The sequence below is a fragment of the Delphinapterus leucas genome, chromosome 2 (assembly GCF_059928025.1).
Source record: "Delphinapterus leucas isolate spDelLeu-1000000601 "Yukka" chromosome 2, BTC_Dleu_Yukka2, whole genome shotgun sequence".
In the NCBI taxonomy this organism is placed as follows: domain Eukaryota; kingdom Metazoa; phylum Chordata; class Mammalia; order Artiodactyla; family Monodontidae; genus Delphinapterus; species Delphinapterus leucas.
In genome coordinates, this window is record NC_143130.1 from 89766012 (window position 1) to 89783672 (window position 17661).

The 17661-nt window shown below is 38.3% G+C and overlaps 1 protein-coding gene across 1 annotated transcript in view; it reads left to right on the forward strand.

Annotated features, from left to right (window-relative positions):
- Positions 1–17661, forward strand: part of SHC4 (SHC adaptor protein 4) — a 128883-nt gene that overhangs the window by 104145 nt on the left and 7077 nt on the right. The window contains exon 11 of the mRNA XM_022587155.3: positions 10165–10418. Coding sequence (XP_022442863.1) covers positions 10165–10418 — 254 coding nt within the window. The remainder of the gene's footprint in view (positions 1–10164; positions 10419–17661) is intronic.

Below are 17661 nucleotides of genomic sequence, written 5' to 3' on the forward strand. Positions count from 1 at the left end.
ATGTCACTCCAATCTCTGCCCTCGTCTTCACATGGCCTTACCCCTGTGTCTCAAATCTCCCTCTTCTTTCTCTTATAGGACAACACCTTTCTCTTATAGGTAGGCCCAAAATCCAGGAAGATCTCATCTCGTGATCCTTAACTTAATTACATGTGCAAAGACCCTTTTTCCAAATTAGGTCACATATGCAGGTACCAGGGATCAGGACTTGAGCATATCTTTTGGGGGCCACTGTCCAACTCACTATACTGTCTCTCATTTTAAAGAACGCTATTTCCTTGGCCTCATTTTTCAGAGAGTTAAAAGTATTCTTTCTTACCTCAATCCCTCACCACAGTTAATAAAAGTTAGAACTTTGTGGCGATGTTACGGATTTCAAGGTTTTGGAACTTTGATTTTGAATAATCTTTTCAAACACTTTAAATTGACTCCAACTTTTGCTTTCTGCTGTGTGCTTTTGCTGAAGGAAGGGCTGTCAAAGCCAGGAGATAATTTTGAATTTGTTTGTTTGCATGGGGAACAATGGCCACTGTTCCAACTCTGTTTAGTGATGGTGTTAATTTTATTCATTTCAAAACCCCTTAGCAAGTCATCTGTATAGCACTAAAATAAGGTGACTTCTTTCTTCAACTAGGTACTGTGAGTAAAGTACAGTAAGACAAACATCATTTTCCTGCCAGATTGCTTCCAGGAGTAAGTCCATAAACAGGAACATAAATAAATAAAAGCAAAACAAGCCAAAAGCCTACAATCAACTAAAGAATAAATTTAAAAATGCTTTTCATAAAGTACTGAAGCTTGTTGGGTTCAGAGATTGGTGTCAGATTTGGCTCACTCCAAAGATAGAGAATCAGTCGCTGAGAAAGTCCTTTCACTAGCCCAGGAGGTCACTCTAGACTGCCAAGGGTGACTTTCCAGCTAGTGTGGCTGCGGTGACAATAAAGTTTGGAAGGAGATTTTGCTGAGGCTGAGCTTCACTTGACCACCTTAACTCTCTAGACTGAGACAAAGGTTTTCATTACCAGCCAGGTGGCAAGTAGGCCATCTTCTTGCAAGCTTTCCAAGATCACTCTTGGCGGCCAAACAACCCAGTCGGGTTCTCTAGAAGCAGACTCTGAGTTGTAGCTGGGCATGCAGGGTCTTTATTGGGATCAGTACCAGGAAGGGAGGGTAAGAAAGCAGGCTTGGGCAGAGGGAGAGGTGGAGCAACGATGCAGGCCTGACAAAGCCTCAGCCAACCCTACAGAGAGCATGTGGGGGCCCGTCAGAGTTGCCCCACATTGGGCCCAAGGGCAGGGCCTTTTAGCCCCACTTATCTCAGTCTTTGGATGTGGGCCATGAAGGAGGGCAAGCCATGGGGCAAGCAGCTCTCTGCAGCTGAGGCAGACCCTGAAGGGGTGGTCAGCTGGAGACCAGCCCCAGTAAAGCACCTGGGGTACTTGGTCCTTCCTTGAAGTGGGATCTGGGTAGTGCATCTCCATGTCCACCACAGAGAGCATCTTGTGCCATGGATGATGGGGTATGCAATGAATTCAGATTTCTGCAGTGAATTTAACTGTTTAATGTAGAGTAGCCTGTGTGGATAAGGTAATATATGTTAGAGGGACAGTGTTTTGAAAAAAAGTTTCTGGACCCCAGGGTTTTTTTCTGTTTGTTTGTTTTTTAGGATAAATAATTGTATTTATTCGGGCTTCCCTGGTGGTGCAGTGGTTGAGAGTCCACCTGCCAATGCAGGGGACACGGGTTCGTGCCCCGATCCGGGAAGATCCCACATGCCGCGGAGCGGCTAGGCCCGTGAGCCATAGCCGCTGAGCCTGCGCGTCCGGAGACTGTGCTCCGCAACGGGAGAGGCCACAACAGTGAGAGGCCCGCGTACAGAAAAAAAAAAAAATTGTATTTATTCAAATATAGTTTTATTTTTATTGGGGTATAGTTGATTTACAGTGTTGTGTTGGTTTCAGGTGTACAGCAAAGTGAATCAGTTATACATATACATATATCCACTCTTTTTAGATTCTTTTACCATATAGGCCATTGCAGAGAATTGAGTAGAGTTCCCTGTGCTGTACAGTAGGTCCTTATTATTTTATATATAGTAGTGTGTATATGTCAGTCCCAGTCTCCCAATTTAGTCCCTTCCACCCCACCTGCCTTGGACCTCAGGTTTTGGAAATAACTTTATAAGAGCATACACTCAATAGCTTCCATTTCATGGACTTTTCAAAGCAACAATATATTTTTTTTTAAGATGTTGGGGGTAGGAGTTTATTAATTTATTTTTTATTTATTTTTGCTGTGTTGGGTCTTCGTTTCTGTGCGAGGGCTTTCTCTAGTTGGGGCAAGTGGGGTCCACTCTTCATCGCGGTGCGCGGGCCTCTCACTGTCACGGCCTCTCTTGTTGTGGAGCACAGGCTCCAGACGCACAGGCTCAGTAGTTGTGGCTCACGGGCCTAGTCACTCCGCGGCATGTGGGATCCTCCCAGACCAGGGCTCGAACCTGTGTCCCCTGCATTAGCAGGCAGAGTCTCAACCACTGCGCCACCAGGGAAGCCCCAAAGCAACAATATTTTATTAGAAAATACATTTAGTGGGTGGCCCAAATTATGTAATCTGGGATATTCCTTGATTTACAACTCCAGTTCCTTTATAAGCAAATCTTCAATGTTAAAAATCGTTATGGAACTTCCCTGGTGGCGCAGTGGTTGAGAATCTGCCTGCCAATGCAGGCGACATGGGTTTGTGCCCTGGTCTGGGAAGATCCCACGTGCTGCGGAGCAACTAAGCTCATGCACCACAACTGTTGAGCCTGCGAGCCACAACTACTGAAGCTTCACCACTTGTACAGTTTATTTCCTGTTGATGTGGGTTTGAGAGATTGGAGTTTGCTTTAGAGGCCAAAAAGCCATAGACAAGAAGGGATTGTCATTTCTTTGGCAATGTATCTTCCTTAAAAACTTAGTAGGATTTCACTCTGTCCATTTAGAGTCAGTTCTACGTGAAATTTCCCATAATATTCCTTCACTGTCCTTTTATTGCATGAAGAATGCTTTCTCTCTTTCCTGTTATTTGTAGTTTCTGTGTTGTTTTTTCCTTGATCACTGTTCTTTGAGATTTATTAACTTAACTGTTGTTTCCAAAGGACCCAGGTTTTGTTTTAATCTTTTTCTATTTTTTTTGTTTTCTGTTTCATTGACTTCTATTTTTTATCTTTATTATGTCTTCCTTCTACTCTCTTTGGATTAAATTTCCTCCTCTTTATCTAGCTTGTACTACATTTTCTTCTATTGCCTTTATAGTTTTATTTCCAAATAAAATATTTATTTCACTTGAACTTTATATTTTCTATGATGTAGGGGGTCTAACTTAATTTTATCTATGAAAGTGATCTAATTTTCAAAACAACATGGACTAAATAATGTCCTCTTTCTCTAGTGCCACTCTCCATTTTACTAGATTCCTTCTACATGTGTGAATCTGTTTCTGGGCCTTTATTCTGCTTTTTATATTGGCCCACTTGCTTGTTGTATACCAGTATATTAATTACTATATACGAATTACTGTGACTTTTTAATATATCTTCATAGACATGTAATTTTTCCTTTGTATTATAGATTAATTTTTTTTCTTAGTACCACCTCGATCTTTCACTAAGGCTTAACATTTTATGTTAACATCTTATTTTACCAACTTTTTAGACACTTTATAGAGGTGAATGAATTTTTCCCCTCAGTAATGCGATAAATTTCTATTTTATAGTTTTCACACACCCAGTAATCCATACTGATAAATAATATACAGTTGATTCTCATAATATGTGGGTTCCATATTTGAGAATTTGCTTACTTGCTAAGATTTATTTGTAATCCCAGAATCAGTACTCATGGCACGTTTGTGGTGTTTTGTGGATATGTGCAAAGCAACAAAAATTTTGTGTCACCCAATGTGCACATTCCCAGCTGAGGTCAAACAAGGCGACACTCTGCTTTCTTGTTTCAGCTCATACTGTAAACAAGTGAACTTTTGTGGTCTACTTAGTGCCACATTTCCCACATTTTTGTGCTACCTCTTGATGACCTTGCTGTTTAAAATGACCCCCAAGTGTAGTGCTGAAGTGCTGTCTAGTGTTCCTAAGTGCAAGAAGGCTGTGATGTGCCTTACAGAGAAAATATGCGTCTTAGATAAGCTGAATTCAGGCATGAGTTACAGTGTTGTTGGCCATGAGTTTAGTGTTATTAAATCAACAATATATACTAAATAAGGTGTCTTTAAATCCAAACACACAGAAAACAAGTTTATATAATGATTGATTGATTGATAAAAATATTGTGACCTGAAGCTTGGTAGTACTTAACCCTGCATTTGTCCTAGGGGCAGTGGTTCCGTTTTCACTAAATCAGTGTTCTGACAATTTTATAAAATATAACTACTTGCATAAAGAGACTGCTTATGGTCCTTCAGAATCAGAGATGGAGTCTTATAACACGTGAGGAGAAAAGGGTAGGCTTTTCTTCCCACAACAGAAAACTGAGGACACTTTTCTGACAAAAGTATATCCCTCTTCTGAATTTCCCTTTAGTTAGGTGGCTATCTTGACTCTTGTATACATTTTTTATTCTATAAACAGTGTTTTTAATTAAAAAGTAATACAAATACTCATAGAAGAAATCAAAATAATAAATAATGCTATTTTAAAATATGTACCTTCCCAAGGCTTAACACCATATACAGTTCCCTAAGATATTAGGAGTTCCTTCTGACTACTTCCAAAATGTTAATGCATGGTTAAGTATTTAGCTATCTACTTATGTACCTCTGTCTGTCTACAGATAGATCTAATGATCAATCTATCTAATCATCCTTCTTTAAAAATAAATGGAGTATCCCCTTCTGTACTTGTTCTTTTTCACTCTATTTTAGAGATTTGTCCAAAGTAGCACATAATATTTTGTAGTTTTCTTTTTTCCAGTTTTATTGAGATAAAATTTGACATATAACGTTGTATTGGTTTAAGGTATGCAACATACTGATTTGATATATATATATATATATATATTGCAAAATGATTACCACGCTAAGTTTAGTTAACATCCATCACCTCACATAGTTAGTTTTTTTTTTCTTTGTGATGAGAACTTTTAAGATCTACTCTCAGCAACTTTCAAATATGCAACACAGAATTGTTAACTATAGTTGCCATGTTGTACATTACATCCCTAGAACTTATTTATCTTATAACTAGAAGATTGCACCTTTTTAGCATTTCCTCCATCCCTCACTCTCTGTCTCTGGCAATCACCCATCTGTTTTCTGTTTCTATGAGTTCTGTTTTTTTGGATTCCACATATAAGTGAGATCACACAGTGTCTCTCTTTCTCTGTCTGACTTACTTTATTTAGCATAATGCCTTCAAGGTCTATCCTTGTTGCAGTTGGCAGGACTTCCTTCTTTTTTATGGCTTAATCATATTCCACTGTGTATTTATATCATCTATTCATCTGCCAGTAGATACTTAGATTGTTTCCATGTCTTGGCTGTCAGAAAGTTATCATAAATGGGATTGTTTTCCTAATTTCCCTGATAGTTTATCAGTGTATAGAAATGCAAGTAATTTTTGTGTATTAATTTTGTATCCTGCAACTTTACTGACTTTGTTTATTTGTTCTAACAGTTTCTCTTTTTTTGGTGGAGTTTTAAGGTTTTCTATATATAATGTCACCTGCAAATAGGACAGTTTTACTTCTTCCTTTCTGATTTGGATGTCTTTTATTTATTTTTCTTGCCTAATTGCTCTGGCTAGGACTTCCAATACTATGTTGAATAAAAGTGGTGAGAATGGGCATCCTTGTCTTGTTCCTGATCTTTTATACCTGGAATAAATGCCACTTGATGCTTTTAATGTATTGTTGAATTTGGTTTGTTAATATTTTGTTGAGGATTCTTGCATCTATGTTCACGTGTGATACTGGCCTGTAATTTTCTGTTCTTGTGGTATCCTTGTTTGGTTTTGGTAGTAGTGTAACACTGGGCTTGTAAAATGTGTTTGGAAATGTTCCCTCATATTTTTTGGATGGGATTGAGAAGAATTGATATTAATTACTCTTTAAATGTTTGGTAGAATTCCCTAATGAAGCCATCTGGTTGTGGACCTTTTTTTTTTGTTGGAAGGTTCTTGATTAGTTGTTCAATCTTCTTACTAGTAATTCTTCTGTTCAGATTTTCTATTTCTTCATGATTGTCTTAGTGGGTTGTATGTTTTTAGGGATCTAAATCTATCCATTTTTTCTAAGTTATCCAATTTGTTGGCATAAAATTGTTCAGAGTAGTCTCTTATGATCCTTTGTATTTGTGTGGTATCATTTGTAATGTCTCCTTTTTCTTTTCTGATTTTATTTATTTGAGTCCTCTCTCTTTGTTCTTGGTCAGTCTAGCTAAAGGTTTGCTTATTTTGTTTATCATTTAAAAAACCAGCTTAGTTTCTTTTCTATTGTATTTTTACTCTCTATTTCATTTATTCCTGTTCTGATCTTTGTTTTTTTCTTTCCTTCTATTAAATTTGGGCTTAGTTTGTTTTTCATTTTATAGTTCCTTGAGGTGTAAAGTTAGGTTGTTTATTTGCAATCTTTCATTTTTCTTATGGAGGTGTTAATTGCTAAAAACTTGACTCTTAGAACTGTCTTTGCTGCATCCTATAAGTTTTGGTACATAGTTTTCATTTGCCTCAAAATATTTTAATTTTCAATTAAATTACTTGCCTCAAGTTAAATTCTGACTTCTCCTTTGATTTCTTCTTTGATCCAGTGGTTGTTCAGTGGCATGTTTTTTAATCTCCATGTATTTGTGAATTTTCCAATTTTCTTCTTGTAATTGATTTCTAGTTTCATACCACTTTGGTTGGAAAAGATGCTTGATATGATTTCCATATCCTTAAATTTATTAAGACTTGTTTTGTGGCCTAACATGTGATCTATCCTGGGGAGTGTCCCATGTGTGCTTGAGAAGAATGTGTATTCTTTTGCTTTTGGATGGAATGTTCTGTAAATGTCTGTTAAGTCAACCTGATCTAATGTGTAATTTAAGTCCAGTGTTCCTTATGATTTTCTGTGTGAATGATCTATCTATTTTTGAAAGTGGGGTATTAAAGTCCCATACTCTAATTGTATTGCTGTTGATTTCTCCCTTCAGGTCTGTTAATATTTGCTTTATATATTTAGGTGCTCCTATGTTGGATGCATAAACCTTTTTTATTTTCAATTGTTTTATAGTATTCTATTGTATGAGTGAATCATAATTTGTATAACCAATCCCTTATTGATGGACATCTAATTTTTCCCTGTCCTTTGCTAGTATAATGATCAATACGGTCAAAAAAAAATCCATTTACATGTGCTTTAAAAAAAATTGAATGCATCAATATGCTGTCTTCACAGTTCACATTGGTTTCTTTAAATGTCTTGTTCTTTCTTTCTCATTGGAATTACTTGCAATTGTTTAATCCAGATTTTAGATGTTAGATTTTTTTCTCTTCCTTAAACCATATTCCCCCATTTCAAAAGTTTTACTCACCAGATACATATGGGTGTGGATATTCATATATATCTTATGTTTTCCTGAATTTCTGGTTGTGACACTGTGTCTTTAGTTGCTAATGGGAACTCCAAGATGACATGATTATTTTCTTCCATGATTCCTGTCACTTTTTTCTTTTTTGATCTCAGTTCAATCCAGAGTGATTTAAGCAACCTTCCTTGTTGCTTCCTTAACTGTCAGTACTTCTGAGAAAATATAATTATATCAAGTTAATAATTCATCAAATAGTATATGGAAATTATATATAATTGACTGTATTTAAATTATGATTATATTTTTCAAAGTCAACTTTATGTATGAAAAGGAGTCCATACTAGACGATGCACCACAATGTTAAAGAGTGGTTGTATTTGGTGATAGGATGAAAAGTGATTAATTTTCTTTGTTTTTCTGTGTTTACCAGATTTTTTAAAAAAATGTGTAACTTTTAAACTTAAAGCAAAAGTTTAAAAAATATGTTAGATATTCTGCTTTTAGAAAAATTATATTTTCAGCAAATGTTTGGATGATTGAAAATCTCCCAGCTTTTAGAAAAGTTATATTTTCAGCAAATGTTTGGATGATTGAAATTGTGCTAATTTGGGAAACTATGTTAGGAAAATAATGTCCATATCCTCAGGCTGGCCCATGATCTATTGCCTCTTTTCAAGATGATATAATGTCTGTTTTTCTTTTGTTTTGTTATTGTCCAAGAGTGCTCCACAATCTCAGAATAAACCAAAAACCATCGTGCACTAAGATGTGTGCACCTACATACACATGCATGCATCTCCCTCACACTCACACACTTTCTCTCTCACGTACACAAACACACACACAACTACTCATCAGAAGTTCTCTATTATGCCTGAAAGCAGACAGCACTAAGGCCAACTACAAATATTATTAATCAAATCTGGACACATTTCTTCAGGCTTTTTCTGGTAACCATAGACAGAACCTGATTGTAGAGGAGAATATGTTTAGCCATTAGATACAGACTGAAGATATTTTGAAAAAGTTATATTCATGAATGCTGCATCGAAATTGTGATATGCAGAGAGAAGTTCTTAAATAGTGCCAAAACTATAACATATTAATAGGAGACTGGATTATGTCTACAGGGCACTTGTTTTGTGTAAGTTATAAAACTTAAAGTCAAGAGGATTTCTCATTTGTGAGACCCTTGTGTAAGGACATGTAACCATCCCTTTGCATTTATAAAGAGAAAGCTGGTTTCTATGCAAAAGATCCTTTGAATTTAAAATGACAAAGTCTGATTTCTATGGTTATTTTCCTAGTAAATTTGCCATATTAAACATACAACTTTTGGGAATTCCTTGGTGGTCCAGTGGTTAGGACTCCATGGTTCCACTGCAGGGGGCACAGGTTCAGTCCCTCACTGGGGAACTAAGATCACGCATGCTGTGCAGCACAGCCAAAAAAAATACATAAATAAGCAAACATACAACTTTTATCTGGATTCAGACCTGAGAATTTTGTGTTATTACTTCTAGAGATGCTGTATATCATCCTGATAGCTTTGCTGTCTATTTAGGGACCTTTGTGGGTTATACAGAAGTAGAGTGGCTAGACCAGTTTTGAAAATTAAAAGATTTTCTCATCCAAGCCAAATTTTAGAGTGTGGTGATTAAGAACCTGGGCTCTGATGATAGATCTCATTTCAAATCGCAGATCTACAACATATTAGCAGTGTGACTTTGGGTAAGTCATTTAACCTTTTTAAAGATCCATTTCCTTCCCATTTAATTTTGAGAGCCAAACAGGATAATACATGTAAAGCATTGAGCAGTGCCTATCATACTCAATAAATGTGAGCTACATAATAATTGTTATTACTGTGAGTACCAATAATACTATAAAGGGCTACCTGGATGTACCTTCTCATCCCCAGTGCTCTCAACTCTGGATAACATTTATTCTGTAGAGCCATGGGAACTTGCCTCAGGCCATGCCTCCCTGATGATTACCTTCTTCTACTTGATCAATTCTGCTTTGTCCAGGCAGGGGAATTACACGAACAGCAAAGTGGTCATTTACTAGGAATGCTGTAAGCTTCAGCACGGCTTTAAAGTTGATGGACAGAAGCATCTCTGAAGCACATTAGTAATTTGGTTTAAAAGAAAAAGCTGAATATTAAAAAGTGGGCATAGCCCAAAGTTACTGTAGGCATTTTCAAAGCATTTGAGAATGTTTTAGAAGTTATCTATAGTCCAGGTACAGCATAAACCTCTTTCTCTTTAACATACAGCCCATGGGACATAAAGAGACTCTCTCTGCACTTATGAAAGCAGTTCTTATGGGTCAGTTCCATTTCTCATTTGAAAGGAAAACTGCACCTGGACAAGGCTTTCCTGGTAACAGAAGCCAAAGGCAATGTTTGGATCTACCATTAAATTAGAGACTGTTGGAAATTCTAGAAACAAAAACCCCATTTGTTCCAGAAATAGCACTATTTAAAGAGTGCCTGGCACACAGTAGGTCCTCAAATTATATCTGGTGAGTGAATGAATGAATGAACAAAAGGATGGATGAGGAGTTAACTTGGTGGTGTCTCTCTTTGTATTTTGACTTCAGAGGCACCAGAAACTGTTCAGCCAGGTGCCACGGCCCAGCCTGCCAGCTCACGTTCTTTGCCACACATTAAGCAGCAGCTGCGGAATGAAGACTGCTACCACGGCAAGCTGAGCAGGAAAGCAGCAGAGAGCCTCTTGGTAAAGGATGGGGACTTTTTGGTTCGAGAGAGCGCAACATCTCCTGGCCAGTATGTGCTGAGTGGGCTACAGGGAGGCCAGGCAAAACATCTTCTCCTGGTGGATCCCGAAGGCAAGGTATTATTGAACCCCATTAGAGTTTCACAGGATCTTGTGATTCAGGTTACTCTGAGTGATAGGTCTAAAGCCTGATACTGAAGAGTGTTTAAGGTTAAGGGTTTACTTTTTCTTGAACCCTCCAGCTGGAGCAGGAAGTGGTAAATAGAGGCTAGTGGAGGGGTTTGAGTGGGAGCCACCCTAGAGGATCACTTAGAGGACAGCCTCTTTCTGCCCTTCTCAGTGCAGTTCAGTGAGTTAAATGAATACCTCCTACATGGAAGTACAGGGATTCATAGTTAACTATTGATCAGTATCACATACAGAGTCCTTGCTCTCAGGGTGCTTATAATTTCATAAGACGATGCTTAAATAATTATGGATGAATAACATAAGAATGGTTCAACCAAAGCATTGTGGTGTTTCTCAGGATAGAAGGGGGTGCTCCGATTGAGGCAAACTGAAAAGGCTTCTTGCAGGGTCTGACATGTAAGAGGAACCTTGAAAGAGGGCAAAAGTTTTAAAGGGAGACATTTGGAGCATAAGGAAGGAATCACAGGAGCAAACAGAACGGTAGAATGGTATTCAATAAAAGAGGTATGGCTAGAGCGGAGGATACCTGTAGACAGAAATGATCCTGGACAAAAAACAATTATCAAAATAGTAATAGTAAGTTCTTCTCTATAAATAATTACTATAAATGTAAGTGGATTAAACTTCCCAAACAAAAGATGCAGAATAACTGGATGGAGAGCTAAATGGACAGGATCCACCTATATGTATGCTATTTATAGGAGGCTCACTTTAGATTTAAGGACACACATAGGCTGAAAGTGAAAGGACGGAAAAAGATATTACATGCAAATAATAACCAAAAGAGAGCAGAGGTGGTCATACTTTTATGAGGCAAAATATTTATAGGAATATATATGATAGAATGTAACAAAAAGTAACATGGCAAAAAGGTTGCTTGCAAATTTGGATTGGGTGACAGTGTTTACCATTTTCCTAACTGGGAATGACAGTTGCTTTAAAAAGGTAATGGGGGAGGGACCTTAAAGATGGCAGAGGAGTAAGACGTGGACATCACCTTCCTTTCCACAAATACATCAAAAATACATCTACATGTTGAACAACTCCTACAGAACACCTCCTGAATGCTGGCAGAAGACCTCAGACTTCCCGAAAGCAAGAAACTCCCCATGTACCTGGGTAGGGCAAAAGAAAAAATAAAAATCAGAGACAAAAGAATAGGGACGGGACCTGTACCTCTGGGAGGGAGCTGTGAAGGAAGAAAAGTTTCCACACACTAGGAAGCCCCTTCACTGGAGGAGACGGGGGGTGGATTGGGGGGAAGCTTCGGAGCCACGGAGGAGAGCGCACCAACAGGGGTGTAGAGGGAAAAGCGGAGAGATTCCTGCACAGAGGATCCGTGCTGACCAGCACTCACCAGCCTGAGAGGCTTGTCTGCTCACCCGCCGGGGTGGGTGGGGGCTGGGAGCTGAGGCTCGGGCTTCGGAAGTCAGATCCCAGGGAGAGGACTGGGGTTGGCTGAGTGAACACAACCTGAAGGGGGCTAGTGCGCCACAGCTAGCCAGGAGGGAGTCCAGGAAAAAGTCTGGAATGCCTAAGAGGCAAGAGACCATTGTTTCGGGGTGCGCGAGGAGAGGGGATTCAGAGCACCGCCTAAACGAGCTCTGGAGATGGGCAGGAGACACGACTATCAGCATGGACACCAGAGACGGCCATGAAATGCTAAGGCTGCTGCTGCAGGCACCAAGAAGCCTGTGTGCAAGCACAGGTTACTATCCACACCTCCCCTCCCGGGAGCCTCTGCAGCCCGCCACTACCAGGGTCCCATGATCCACAGACAACTTCCCCGGGAGAACATGTGGTGCACCTCAGGCTGTTGCAACGTCACTCTGGCCTCTGCCTCCGCAGGCTCGCCCCGCATTCTGTACCCCTCCCTCCACCTGGCCTGACTGAGCCAGAGGCCCCTAATTAGCCACTCCTTTAACTGCCTCCTGTCTGGGTGAAGAGCAGAAACCAGAGGGCGACCTACATGAAGATGGGAGGCCAAATCCACAGCTGAACCCAGGAGCTGTGCGAACAAAGAAGAGAAAGGGAAATCTCTCCCAGCAGCCTCAGGAGCAGCGGATTAAATCTCCACAATCAGCTTCATGTACCCTGCATCTGTGGAATACCTGAATAGACAACAAACCATCCCAAAATTGAGGCGGTGGACTTTGGGAGCAACTGTAGACTTGGGGTTTGCTTTCTGCACCGAATTTATTTCTGGTTTTATGTTTATCTTAGTTTAGTATTTAGAGCTTATTATCACTGGTAGATTTGTTTATTGATTTGGTGGCTCTCTTCCTTTTTTTTAAATATAGATATATGTATATATATGTATAGATATATGTATATATATGTATATATATATTTTTTTTTCCTTATTCTCTTTTTGTGAGTGTGAATGTTTATTCTTCTTTGTGTGATTTTGTCCGTATAGGTTTGCTTTTACCATTTCTCCTAGGGTTCTGTCTGTCCATTTTTTTTTTTTTTTAGTATAGTTTTTAACACTTGTTATCATTGGTGGATTTGTTTGTTAGTTTGGTTGCTCTCTTCTTTCTTTTTTTTAAATTTATTTTTAATTACTTTTTAGTTTTTTAATTTTAATAATTTTTATTTAAACTTTTTAATTTATTTTCTTTCTTTCTTTCTTTCTTTTTTCTCTCTTTTCTTCTGAGCCTTGTGGCTGACAGGGTCTTGGTGCTCTGGCCAGGTATCAGGCCTGAGCCTCTGAGGTGGGGGAGGCAAGTTCAGGACATTGGTCCACCAGAGACCTCCTGGCCCCACGTAATATCAATCGGTGGAGCTCTCCCACAGCTCTCCGTCTCAAAGCTAAGACCCAGCTCCACTGAACGACCAGCAAGCTCCGGTGCTGGACACCACATGCCAAACAACTAGCAAGACAGGAGCACAACTCCACCCATTAGCAGAGAGACTGCCTAAAATCATACTACGTTCTCAGACACCCCAAAACACACCACCGGACGCGGTCCTGCCCACCAGAAAGACAAGATCCAGCCTCATCCACCAGAACACAGGCAGCAGTCTCCTCCACCAGGAAGCCTACACAACCCACTGAACCAGCTTTACCCACTGGGGGCAGACACCAAAAATGGGAACTATGAACCTGCAGCCTGTGAAAAGGAGACTGCAAACACAGTAAGTTAAGCAAAATGAGAAGACAGGGAAACACACAACAGATGAAGGAGCAGGGTAAAAACCCACCAGACCTAACAAATGAAGAGGAAATAGGCAGTCTACCTGAAAAAGAATTCAGAGTAATGATAGTAAAAGTAAAGATGATCCAAAATCTTGGAAATAGAATTGAGAAACTATAAGAATGGTTAAATAAGGACTTAGAAGAACTAAAGAGCAAACAAACAATGATGAACAACACAATAGATGAAATTAATGATTCTCTAGGAGGAATCAGTAGCAGAATAACTGAGGCAGATGAATGGATAAATGACCTGGAAGATAAAATAATGCAAATAACTACTGCAGAGCAGAATAAAGAAAAAAGAATGAAACGAATTGAGCACAGTCTCAGAGACCTCTGGGACAACATTAAATGCACCAATATTCGAATTATAGGGGTCCCAGAAGAAAAGAAAAGAAAGGGACTAAGAAAATATTTGAAGAGATTATAGTTGAAAACTTCCCTAATATGGGAAAGGAAATAGTCAATCAAGTCCAGGAAGCACAGAGAGTCCCATACAGGATAAATCCAAGGAGAAACATGCCAAGACATATATTAATCAAACTATCAAAAATTAAATACAAAGAAAAAATATTGAAAGAAAGGGAAAAGCAACAAATAACATACAAGGGAATCTCCATAACGTTAACAGCTGATCTTTCAGCAGACATTCTGCAAGCCAGAAGGGAGTGGCAGGACATATTTAAAGTGATGAAAGGGAAAAACCTACAACCAAGATTACTCTACCCAGCAAGGATCTCATTCAGATTCAATGGAGAAATTAAAACCTTTACAGACAAGCAAAAGCTAAGAAAGTTCAGCACCACCAAACCAGCTTTACAACAGATGCTAAAGGAACTTCTCTAGTCAGGAGACACAAGAGAAGGAAAAGACCTACAATAACAAACCCAAAACAATGAAGAAAATGATAATAGGAACATACATATTGATAATTACCTTAAATGTAAATGGATTAAATGCTCCAACCAAAAGACATAGACTGGCTGAATGGATAAAAAAACAATATTTGCTGTCTACAAGAGACCCACTTCAGACCTAGGGACACATACAGATTGAAAGTGAGGGGATGGAAAAAGATATTCCATGCAAATGGAAATCATAAGAAAGCTGGAGTAACATTTCTCCTATCAAACAAAATAGACTTTAAAATAAAGACTATTACAAGAGACAAAGAAGGACACTACATAATGATCAAGGGATCAATCCAAGATGAAGATACAACAATTGTAAATAGTTATGCACCCAACATAGGAGCACCTCAATACATAAGGCAAATGCTAACAGCCGTAAAAGGGGAAATCGACAGTAACATAGTCATAGTAGGGGACTTTAACACCCCACTTTCACCAATGGGCAGTTCATACAAAATGAAAATAAATAAGGAAACATAAGTTTTAAATGATATTTTAAACAAGATGGACTTAATTGATATTTATAGGTCATTCCATCCAAAAACAACAGAATACACTTTCTTCTCAAGTGCTCATGGAACATTCTCCAGGATAGATCATATCTTGGGTCACAAATCAAACCAAAGTACATTTAAGAAAATTGAAACCATATCAGGTATCTTCTGTGACCACACCGCTATGAGACTAGATATCAATTACAGGAAAAAAATCTGTAAAAAATGCAAACACATGGAGGCTAGACAATACACTACTAAATAACCAAGAGATCACTGAAGAAATCAAAGAGGAAATAAAAAAATATCTAGAAACAAATGACAGTGAAAACGCAATGACCCAAAACCTATGCGATGCAGCAAAAGCAGTTCTAAGAGGGAATTTTATAGCAATACAACCTACCTCAAGGAAAAAGAAACATCTCAAATAAACAACCTAATCTTACACCTAAAGTAATTAGAGAAAGAAGAACAAAAAAACCCCCAAAGTTAGCAGAAGGAAAGAAATCATAAAGATCAGATCAGAAATAAATGAAAAAGAAATGAAGGAAACGATAGCAAAGATCAATAAAACTAAAAGCTGGTTCTTTGAGAAGATAAACAGAATTGATAAAGCATTAGCCAGACTCATCAAGAAAAAAAGGAAGAACACTCAAATCAATAGAATTACAAATGAAAAAGGAGAAGTAACAACTGACACTGCAGAAATACAAAGGATCGTGAGAGATTACTACAAGCAACTCTATGCCAATAAAATGGACAACCTGGAAGAAATGAACAAATTCTTAGAAAAACACAACCTTCTGAGACTGAACCAGGAAGAAATAGAAAATATAAACAGACCAATCACAAGCACTGAAATTGAGACTGTGATTAAAAATCTTCCAACAAACAAAAGCCCAGGAGCAGATGGCTTCACAGGTGAATTCTATCAAACATTTAGAGAAGAGCTAGCACCTATCCTTCTCGAACTCTTCCAAAAAGTTGCAGAGGGAGGAACACTCCCAAACTCATTCTACGAGGCCACCATCACCCTGATACCAAAATCAGACAAAGATGTCACAGAAAAAGAAAACTACAGACCAATATCACTCATGAACATAGATGCAAAAATCCTCAACAAAATACTAGCAAACAGAATCCAATAACACATTAAAAGGATCATACACCACGATCAAGTGGGATTTATCCCAGAGATGCAAGGATTCTTCAATATACACAAATCAATGTTATAAACCGTATTAACAAATTGAAGGATAAAAACCATATGATCATCTCAGATGCAGAAAAAGCTTTTGACAAAATTCAACTCCCATTTATGATAAAAACCTTCCAGAGAGTAGGCATAGGGGGAACTTACCTCAACATAATAAAAGCAGACGTGATAAACCCACAGCCAACATCATTCTCAATGGTGAAAAACAAACCATTTCCTCTAAGATCAGGAACAAGACAAGTTTGTCCACTCTCACCACTATTATTCAACATAGTTTTGTAAGGTTTAGCCACAGCAATCAAAGAAAAAGAAATGAAAGGAATCCAAATCAGAAAAGAAGAAGTAAAACTGTCACTATTTGCAGATGACATGACACTATGCATAGAGAGTCCTAAAGATTCTACCAGAAAACCACTAGACCTAATCAATGAATTCAGTAGAGTAGCAGGACACAAAATTAATGCACAGAAATCTCTTGCATCCCTATACACTAATGATGAAAAATCAGGAAGATAAATTAAGGAAACACTCCCATTTACCACTGCAGCAAAAAGAATAAAATACCTAGGAATAAACCTACCAAAGGAGACAAAAGACCTGTATGCAGAAAACTATAAGACACTGATGAAAGAAATTAAAGATGATACAAACAGGTGGAGAGGTATACCATGTTCTTGGATTGGAAGAATCAACCTTGTGAAAATGACTATACTACTGAAAGCAATCTATGGATTCATGGCAATCTCTCTCAAACTACCAATGGCATTTTTCACAGAACTAGAACAAAAAATTTCACAATTTGTATGGAAACACAAAAGACCCCCAATAGCCAAAGCAATCTTGAGAAAGAAAAACGGAGCTGGAGGAATCAGGCTTCTTGACTTCAGACTATACTACAGAGTTACAGTAATCAAGACAGTATGGTACTGGCACAGAAAAGAAATATAGATCAACGGAACAGGATAGAAAGCCCAGAGATAAACCCATGCACATATGGTCACCTTATCTTGGATAAAAGAGGCAAGAATATACAAAGGAGAAAAGACAACCTTTTCAATAAGTGGTGCTGGGAAAACTGGACAGCTACATGCAAACTAATGAAATTAGAACACTCCCTAACACCATACACAAAAATAAACTCAAAATGGATTAAAGACCTAAACGTAAGGCCGGACACTATAAAACTCTTAGAGGAACACATAGGCAGAACACTCTATGACATAAAACACAGCAGGATCGTTTCTGACCCACCTCCTAGATAAATGGAAATAAAAACAAAAATAAACAAATGGGACCTAAGAAATTTAAAAGCTTTTGCACAGCAAAGGAAACCATAAACAAGACGAAAAGA